Consider the following 10,410-nt stretch of genomic DNA (forward strand, 5'->3'; position numbering starts at 1 on the left):
GTTGGCACTCGTGTCCTTCTGATGACATTCCCTGGCAGTATGCCTGCAGGGAGCCACATGGCTGGCCTGGGCACTTGTCGTGCGTGTTGCTTCCCTTGTAAAAGGATGGCAGGGCAGTGTCCTGGGTAACTGGAAACCCCCGCAAAGAACGGGGAACCTGTCACAGAGAGAAGCTGTCCTTCTGTGCATTTCTACTTCATTTAATGTTTCGGTGGTATCTGGATTATTATGACCTGTTTCCAAGCCACAGATGGAAACCAGGGCTGAATAGGAAGCTTGGGGATGAGAAGTTGCTCGGGATTCCACAGAGCCAGCATCAGGGTCAAAATTCCCTCTGACCTGGCTTTGCTGGAGCCATTTACCCACTTGCCCCAGACCCTGCTGTAGAGCCACACTGTGTGGGATCCCCAGGTAGCGTGCTGAGAACGGAGATGGGCACCCCACTGAGTGTGTCTGGGGTCAGCTGAGGAGACCCGCATTCCCCACCCTCATCACTTCCCCTCTCTCCTCCAGAGGACGAAGAAGAGCCTCAAGCAAGCACCCATGCTCCTCCTGGGAGAGACACTTCCTGGCCCTTGGTAACAACAAGTGCTACAGGTAAGACTAGAATTTCTGGGAAGATAAAACCTGGCCCTGAAGGTCAGGCAAGAGAAGGAAGACCGTTTGCCCGGGGCAGCCCCTCCTGCAGCTGGGTCAGCAATGGCACCTTCCCCTCCAACCTCCCAACCCTCAACACATCAAAAGCAGGGCACCGGGGTGCCTCAGTCAGTTGGGCATCTGACTCTTGGTTTTGGCTCAGGTCGTGAGAACGAGCCCCGTGTCCAGCTCCACATTGGGTGTGGAGTCTAAGGTTCTCTCTCTCTCCCTCCACCTTCCCCCCTGCTCTCTCTCTGTCTCTCTCAAATAAATGAATAAATCTTTAAAACAAACAAACGTGTCAAAATCAGGTGTCGGAAACAGGAGAAGCCAGTCTGAGGATGGCATCTCAAGGCGGAAGAAGGAATGCTTGTCTGTCCCATGCCTTCTGTCAGGCTCCGAGGCTCTAGCTCACGACAGGTCCTAAGCTCTCCAGCTAGTGCAGTCTGATAATCAGCACAAACCGAGCATCTTCTCATCTCTCTTCTGCACAGATTTCCACAAGCACACAGAAGTGGCTACCACCATGGAGTCGTTCATATTCACAACCGAGTATCAGATAGCAGGTGGGTAGGGGGCACGCCTTCTGTTGACAAAACGCACCCCAGACGGAGACTGTGGGATATGTTGCTTGGTGGTCTGGTGGGTCAGTCGGTTGGTCGGTTAGCTTAAAATGCCCCCCTCCTTATACTGGATAATAGTTACACGAGTAAAAGACTAATCCGGATATTAACAATACAAACTCACAGTAATCAGCCATAGTAAACGGGCTGTGAAGTCTCAAAGCAGCCCCAAGAAGCTCCTCCTGAATGGATCCTCAATGACAAAATACCCCATAAACCCCACAGTTGTTTCCTGGTAGGAGAGAAAAACAGGCTTTGAGAGGGGGAGAAAAAACCGAGCTCATAGAAACAGAGCAGAGTGGTGGTTGCGGGGGCTGTGGGTTGGGGGGAAACCGGGAGATGTTGGTGGAGGATGCAGACTCCCAGTTAGAAGATGAGTCAGTTCTGGGGAGCTAACGGGCAGCATGGTGACTTTGGTTAACAACACGGTATTGTATACTCGAAATTTGCTAAAGGAGTAAATCTCAAGTGTTCTCACCGCAAAAAGGAAATGGCAGACAGGAGGGGTGGTTGGAGGTGTTAGCTAGTGCTGTGGTGCTAATTGTGTTGTGATGTACACTCACATCAAATCAATCCCTTGCATGCCGCAAATGTCCGCAATGCTACATGTCAGTTATGTGTCAACACAGTTTGGGGAAGAAAAGGAAAAATGCACTGTGAAGCCCATGCAAGACGGGTGGTTGGCGGGGCAGGCGGGGAGGTGGCTCCGGCACCAGAGGAAGGCAGGATCTGGGAAATAGGAACACTTTCAAGAGATGCTTATGTGTCTATCCTTTCTCCTTGTATTTCGACGTTTCCTTCACCCATCGCAGGCCTCCCTGGTGGCCCCCTTAACTGAGGCCTCTGAACCTTGGTGAAGAGCGCGCTTGTCAGTTACTTCATGCCCCTCAGAAAGAGCCAAGCCCCTCGAGGAAAGGCGCCAAGCCCCGGTCCCTGAGCCTCCTAGGAAATCATGTCGGGTGGGAGCTGCGTTCCGGGAGGGGAAGGCAGAAACGCCAGTGCCCCCCTCTTCGGGAAACCCTTGCTCTGTGGGGATTTTCTCAGCCTGATCTGCAGCCCAGCCCGGCGGGTGCCTTCGCTGAACTGCTTCTCTGTTGACAGTGGCCGGCTGCATTCTCCTGTTCATCAGTGTCCTCCTTCTGAGCGGGCTCACCTGGCGGCGGAGATGGTGAGTCCGGGCGGTCAGGGTCACGAAGGCCTGGCCGGAGCTAGCTGGTGGAGCCTGGTGTGGGAAGAGCCCGGGCAGAGATCCCCTCACCCCCCACCCACCCCATTCTCCTACTAACCCACAGCGGTTTGGGGAGTCATAGAGAGAACTGGTCAACCCACACATCCCCAAAGAGCCCAACAAGAACCCAAGCGCAGGGAAATGGGAAAGCAAAGGACACTAGCATTGGTTGAGCGCCTACTGTATGCCAGGCTTGATGCGTATCTAATGAACATTCCTGAACTTCTCTGAACATTTGAAACAGCTACAGGTGCCCTGATCAAGCAACACAAACAGGAGTGCATGGCAGAGGCCAAAACTGCAACCTGAATCTAGAGCCCAAGACCTTTCTGCTCCCGTCACGTGGCTGGAAGGAAATCAAGGGCAGTGTCCCCCTGAGTTTTCCTCTCCTGCACTCCCCATTACACCTACTGCAGACACTCAGACCAGAACGCCCTTGACTGGGACGTGACCCACATGTGGCCTTAGTTGCATTAACTCGGATTTTCAAATTGCTGATTAGAACAACCAGGAGAGATTTTTTTTTTTTTTAATACCAATGCTTTCTCTCCAACCAGAATCTCTAGGACATCAGTATTTTTCTTTCCAGCTGAGATAAAATTCATCATTCTAACCATTTTAAAGTGCATAATCCAGTGGTTTTTGGCAATGTTGTGTATATACCACCATCTCATCACACATCAGGACATTTCCATCACCCCGAAAGGAAACCCTGTACTCCCCAATTCCCCATTTCCCCCATTCCCCGGAAACCACAAATCCACTTCCCATCTATGGATTTGCCCGTTCTGGACATTTCACATAAATGGAATCATACAGTATATGAACTTTTGTGACCGAGACATTGGTATTTCCTTTAAAGCTCCTCAGAGGCACCGAATACACATGCATCCAGTTTTTTTTTTTTTAAAGATTTTATTTATTTGACAGAGAGAGAGAGACACAGCGAGAGAGGGAACACAAGCAGGGGGAGCGGGAGAGGGAGAAGCAGGCTTCCCGCGGAGCAGGGAGCCCGATGCGGGGCTCGATCCCAGGACCCTGGGATCACGACCCGAGCCGAAGGCAGATGCCTAATGACCGAGCCACCCAAGTGCCCCTCACATGCATCCAGTTTTGACAACTCTGTGCTAGGCCAGTAATTCCCAAACTTGAGTGGGCTTGTTATCAGAAGGTCCTGGAGGGCTTGTTAAAGCAGGGTCTGCCCGGCCCTGCCTCCAGAGTTGCTGAGTCAGCAGGTCTGGGGTAGGGCCTAAAAAAATCTACATTTCTAGCAAATTCCCAGGTAATAACTGATGCTTGCTGTTCCAGGCACCAAACTTTGAGAACCGCTGCACTAGACAGATAGCATAACAGATCAAGAGAGTGAATTCATTTCACGCACACACACAGGCCAGTTTCTCCCTCCCTTTAGACAGTAGACTACAGACCTCCTATGTCGCTGTCCTGACTATCCAGGACATCCCAAAAATGTGCCATCTAACCCGCCTTGATGTAAACTCCCCAGGAAGACCCTGAGAACACACAGATTCATCCCCCAAAACCCAGAGCTCTTAGATCCTATAATTAGCCCAGACAGAGAAAAACTGTCAGACGTCTTTTATTGTTCTATTGGTCATCAGGCCCACAGATACTCCTGATTTCCCTCATGTGGATTAAAATGTGCCAGTTATTGTGATGCAGAGGATAAGCCCCCTAGGGTTATCGTATTAGGAATTGCTCATGTAAATACCTGACAGTCTACCAACTTCTCTACGATATGAGCTGCTTCCTGAGGCGTTATTTTAGGATTATGTGAGATGAAGTGGGTCAGGTACTCAGTACATTGTGGGAACTCAATACGTGGTCGGGCCTCCCCTCCCTGCGCTGACAAGACCTAATAGCCTTCAAGGAAATTTTCACTTGGTAGCTTCAAGATTAAAAGCCTTCAGACACAAAGGGACAAGGGTATTTGGGAGTGGTAAACATTTGGAATTTACGCTGTGACATAACGAACAGCCTGAAACTAGATGAGTTCTCAGAAGCTCTCCCAGAATTACGGTCTTTCAGGGGACCCACATTCATTCCTCAAACTGAGCTTTCTGCCACCAGGTCTAGCTAGGGAGAAAAAGCCTTCCTAGAATCTAATTTCATCTGATGGTGCCCTCTTGTGGCCACACAGAAATCCTACATTTGTGTTTTTTGGGTTTTTTTTTTTTGGACCAATTAACTAGGAGCCAGTGATAAACAACAGCTGTTGGCTTCCCCTGGCTCCTGACAACCAAAAGCTGAATTTTCATGAATTTTATCGCTTCTCGGACTTTTGGCTAAGATCAAGTGAATTTTCATGAATTTTGTGAACTGTTTTTAAGCACAGCCATTATCGAATATTTAGTATGTAAACATAGTTACATAGGCTATATTAAAAACAAAGTTAATAAATACTCAAAAGTAGCCACTTTCTAATTATTTTACTACTTTGTTGTTCTCAGGGTTATTTAAATCTATTGTATCTGTATCGAGGAATTGCAATATGATGGTCTGCTACTGCATACCTCTTCCCAATTCTGTATTCACTATGTCACGTTGGTAGCTCGAAACTGGGCGTGGTGGGAGTACTTACACCATGCAAATAGGCCAACTTTTTCAGAGAGCCGGTTAATCATTTACCAGCACACCATTCTTACAGCCCTGCCCCACGGGAGCTCTGAGCAAGGCAGGAAGTGATGAGATATTCCTGTGGACTCAGTAAGGGCTGGGGAAGGTCTAGGACTATGCTGGCCAGCACGGTAGCTAGCCACTGGCCACATGGTGGATATTTTAGTCTAAACTTAAATAAATGAAATAAAATAAAAATTCAGTTCATCAGCTACACTAGCCGCAAGTCAGGTGTTCAATAGCCACATACGGCTACCTTATTGGACAACACAGATACAAAACATTACCGTCATCAGAAAGTTCTTAAAGTACAGTGCTGGCTAGAAACTAGGAGCTTTCAATTCATGAAAATCACTTAGCACAGTTACTATTATTATCCCTTCTCTGCACCTACTGTCCTCCACATAATTCAAAAAAAATTTATAGAGTATCTCTTATACAGATGTCGGGCAAAGGGCACAAGCTCGCAATTAGAAAATGAATAATTTCTGGAGATCTAATACACAGCACAGCGATTATAGTCAACAAAACCGTATTATATACTTCAAAGTCGCTAAGAGACTAGATCTTAAATGTTCTCCCCACAAAAAAGAAATGATAATTATGTGACTCGATGGAGGCGTTCACCAACTATGGTGGTAATCATGTTGCAATACAGTAATACAATATATTAAAAAATATATAAACATGTTGTATACCACAAACTTACACAATGTTACATGTCAATCGTATCTCAATTAAAAAAAAAATAAACACTATCACAAGAATATCTGCTATGTGCCAAGCACTTGCTAGGGACCCAAAGATGAATGCAAATGGTCCCTGCTCTAAGGAGCTTACAGACCCATGGAGGAGAAGAGGCTAAAAATAGAGAGTTCAAATACAAATTTTTTAAAGCCAAAGACTGAGGTGTTACAGGAGCAAAAAGAAAGGACACTTAATCCTACGTGGGGGCGCCAACAGGAGTTGATGGGGCCTCCGGCCAGATAAAAGAAGACAGGACATGGCTGCTAAGTGGGGAAGGGGGTTGGGTAGCAAGGGGAGAGGTAAGGTGGTGTGAAGGGACGTGACAATGTCCAGGAGAAGTCAGGCAGTTCTGAACATCAGCTTGTGAGGTGCTCGGGCAGCTGAGACAGCAGTGCTGTAGGGATGGACAGTGACCATCAGACCCACAGGTCAGACAGAGGGGCTTGGACCCTATACTGAGGGCAACAGAGAGCCACAGAAGCTTGAGCTAGGGACAAATGGTAGCACTGGCCCTTCGGACAATCTGGCTACAACAGAGGCTAGATTAAGGGACCAAGGAATCATGGTGGCAGTTATGACAGAATATTTGGAGAGACACGGTGAGCATGAGCTAGGTCAGTGGGCACACATTAAAAAGGAGGAAAAGAATCAAGATATACATAAAGGGGGTCAAATTAGCAGGATTTTCCAGCTGATTGGCAGTAAGGGTTAAGGAAGATGGATGGAGCAGGGATGACCCCAGATTTTCGAGGATGACGGGGGACTCCTTAGCCTCTGGATGAAATAAATGCAAACAGCAGGACACCCCTTGGGGGATCAGCCCCAAAGCAGAACCCATCCTGCAGTCCATTCACTGAGGTCCACGAAGGCTCCACACCTGTAACCACCCAGCCCTGGAGCTGACAAGGAAATGGAAAATCTACTCACCGCACAATGATTGAATCATCCTGCTGTAGGAACCACGGGGCAGCCAGTCTGGGCCTCTGGAGGCACCGAGAGGCCTTGGGGTCAGACTTCAGCCTGTGGGAAGGTAACAGGATCCAGGGGTGGAATTTTAAGTTAGCAGGTCAATGGGGGTTTATGTTGAAGGCTCTATGCACATCGGTTTATGGTGTGGATCACATTTTTTTTCTTGTGCAGTAGTCCACCTATGACTGACTTAGCTGTATCACTACAGGAGGAAGCATAGAAGAACAATCTAGAAAACCAGGGGTGGTAAGAAGCCAAGAACAGCTCACAGAAGTCATAAAGCACAAGCAAAATCAAAGAAGTGGAACACTCACCCAAGAGCCATCTCCCGTGATCTCTTCAGTTTTGGAAAACTCTGAAGTCACATGCTGACACACTGGGCAACTGCAACCTCATGACAAAACCAGCTCGGTAGTATCAATGAGTGAACTCGACCTGCTTCTCAGCAGCAGTTCCAAGGTCACTGGAAGAACAGGAAAGAACCGCCAGAACTGTAGGTCTTACTTTCACGTCGACATGGTCATTCAAGCTTGAATAGCATGGGACTCTGTCCACACCATATATGGTATAAAGAACAGTGGCTTTGTGTTAATTGCATCCCAGCTTCCCAGTTTACAAGGAAAACCCTAGCAGGAATGTAAATAGACACACACACACACTCCTTACCCTATGTAATTGGACGCCATCCTGTGACTGCCTGAGATCCTTCCCCAGCTTCTGATTGATTCGGTTGATTAGCCCATTCTCCTGGCCACATTCCTTAATGAACGCCTGCTAAGAACTACGAATCTTTTTGTCTTTAGCTCCGTCCTCTAAACTAGCCCCCTTTCACTGAACCTTCAATCTGAACTTCTAAACAGAAGCCATAGCAGAGTAATCTTTGGGTAACACCGACAGAGGGCAGCCAAGCCTCTGGGGATCACAGAGCTTCAGCGTTTAAAAGGATTTTTACTAGAGGTATGCTGGGAAAAGAAGGATAAACTAAGTCCCAGGTAATGAACTGTACACCTAGTAAAAAGCTCTACCTGTACATTACTAACACGCCCCCTTACGAGTTAGTTTCTGCGGGATTGCTATACATGATGCTCTGAATTTGGTCCGCACGGATGTGATGTTCACAGACACATCACGTGTGGATGCTTACATTTCTGAATCAGTGTTATAAAAGCACTCATAAGGGATCAATACATTCAATGTTTATGGATGGAAGGAAAGAAGAAGGAGGTATGGCACAGGGAGGGAGCTCACACTGACAGAAGGTAACATGGAAAAGGTCACCCCTTAGTAGCCCTCAAACTGTGAGCAACATGGTTAGCAAATCAGAATCACCTGGAGGCCTGGTTAGGCCACGGGGGGCGGGGGGGTGGGTGGGGAATCTCCAGGGTTTCTGAGTCAGCAGGTACCGGCCAGCCAAGGATTTACCCGTGTAACAAGTTCCAGGTGATGCTGCTGAGGGTGGTCTGGAGACCACACTTTGAGAACCACTGGGTTCTAGGTCTCCATGCCCACCCACTCTCAAAAATCACATGATTAAGGAGATGAATGCAAGGTTAACACCAGCCAGTTTTCATTTCTGAAAGGCCAGAAGAGTATTATTTTAAAAATGGGCAGGCATCATAGGTCCATATCCAGATTAAAGAACCATTTTCTGCCCTTTCTTTGACTAACCAAGTACAATCCAGATTCCAGTGTCCATGTCCCCCACACCCCCAAGTACATGTTTTCTGGGTTGAGAGGAATCTCAGACCAGAAAAAAAATTTTTTGTTTTTAGTCTTACTTATCTTGAGTAAAATTGAATTGCATTATCATGACTCATTTTGGAGGGGGGGGAAGACCTATGAGATCAAATGTTTTAAATAATAATTAAGATGTTATTTACCTTTACATGCTCATTCTAAGTGTATGGTGGAGTTTTCCAGAAACGACATGATATGTGATGATGTCATCGCTCTGATGTTAACATGTAATGAGTTTATTACTGTTGTTTATAAGAGAACTAATAAATATTTTTTAAATTTCTTGGTTTTAGTGTCTAAATGTGGTATCACTAGCTATAACTACACAGATGAATTTGGGATTCTCAATACTCTTTCTTTTTTTCCTTAGAGATATAGAGCACAGGGGTGGGGGTGGGGGTGGGAAGGGGCAGAGGGAGAGGGAAAGAGAATCCTAAGCAGGCTCCATGCCCAGCATGGAGCCCAATGCCAGAGCTCCATCCCACGACCCTGAGACCATGACCTGAAAGAAAAGCAAGAGCCGGATGCTCAACAAACTGAGCCGCCCAGGCGCCCCTCCTCAATACTTTTTAATAATGTACAGAGGTCCTGACAAATAGTTAACAAACACGTTATCATTGGTGGTTCCAGAAATGCAAATCAAAATCACAATGAGGGACGCCTGGGTGGCTCAGTTGTTGAGCGTCTGCCTTCGGCTCAGGTCATGATCCCGGGGTCCTGGGATCGAGCCCCGCATCGGGCTCCCTGCTCCGCGGGAAGCCTGCTTCTCCCTCTCCCACTCCCCCTGCTTGTGTTCCCTCTCTCGCTGTCTCTCTCTCTCTGTCAAATAAATAAATAAAATCTTAAAAACAACAACAACAACAACACAATGAGATACCTCTTCATACCCAGGAAGATGACTTTCAGCAAAAAGGAGAATAACAAATGGGGGCAAGGATGTGGAGAAACAGGAATTCTTGTACATTGCTGGCAGAAATGTAACAGATGCAAACACTGTGGAAAACAGATTGGTGGTTCCTCAAAACATTAAACATACAAGCACCTCATGCTTTCACAGGGGGAGGCAGAAAGGAACCATTTTTGAAATGACTTACCAAGGCCTGTCCTCAGGAGAAACTATTTTCCTAACTACCTTGGGTTTTACCTAAGCAACCAGAAAAAACAGAAATCCCCAACTCTGACCTGCTCTATCCTCCCACATGGGAAAGGGAATTATGCAACTCCAGCCTCTCCCACCCCATCTACCCTCTCTGAGGTGTGCAAGCAGAGGCACCACGGCAGGTTTCTCTGGTCTCAGTGGTTCAAATGAGGCCTCATGGTCTGCACTGTGGCCACAGGATGTAAGGCGATGCTTATTTCCTCAGGCCTGAACCATCTACCCCACCCCTCGAACCAAGAGTAGCACCAACTTCCTTCATTGGCTGCTTGGAGTGGACAGAAGAGTAAGACCCAAACGAAAAGTAGGTCATTACCAAGAGAAGGGAGAATGGATGCAGGGGAAGCAGCCACACTTTTCTTTGTGCCTTTGCTTCCAGCCAGTATTATTCTATTAAGGGAGAGCCTAAATTTTCACATCAGTCATACTGTTATCAAAGCTCCGTCATGGGAGCAGAAGAGAAAAATGTGGACAAACAGATTTGTAGCACTGGCATCTGGGAGTTTTTAAGGATGCAGAAGGGCTTTTTTGAGGGCCTTCCACTGACAAAGTGCTAGGCTGTCCAAGCAAAACAGGGACTCGGTACCTGAGCTGCAGCACGAGGACTGGAATGGGATTGGAGCGGAAGAGTTGAGTGGGGGTTGGGCGAGGTCATCAAGAAGACGTGATTGCCAGTTGAC

General features: G+C 47.4%; 1 protein-coding gene across 2 annotated transcripts in view; it reads left to right on the forward strand.

Moving 5' to 3' along the window:
* The window catches only part of IL2RA (interleukin 2 receptor subunit alpha), a 53,074-nt gene extending 44,291 nt beyond the window's left edge, over positions 1–8,783 (forward strand). For both annotated transcript variants that reach the window (XM_027593924.1, XM_027593925.1), the window contains 4 exons: positions 514–597; positions 1,131–1,202; positions 2,361–2,427; positions 7,046–8,783. In XM_027593924.1, the coding sequence (XP_027449725.1) occupies positions 514–597; positions 1,131–1,202; positions 2,361–2,427; positions 7,046–7,070 (248 nt within the window). In that variant the 3' untranslated portion in view covers positions 7,071–8,783. The remainder of the gene's footprint in view (positions 1–513; positions 598–1,130; positions 1,203–2,360; positions 2,428–7,045) is intronic.
* The last annotated feature ends 1,627 nt before the right edge of the window (positions 8,784–10,410 follow it).

This window comes from Zalophus californianus, chromosome 9 (genome assembly GCF_009762305.2).
Source record: "Zalophus californianus isolate mZalCal1 chromosome 9, mZalCal1.pri.v2, whole genome shotgun sequence".
Lineage (NCBI taxonomy): Eukaryota > Metazoa > Chordata > Mammalia > Carnivora > Otariidae > Zalophus > Zalophus californianus.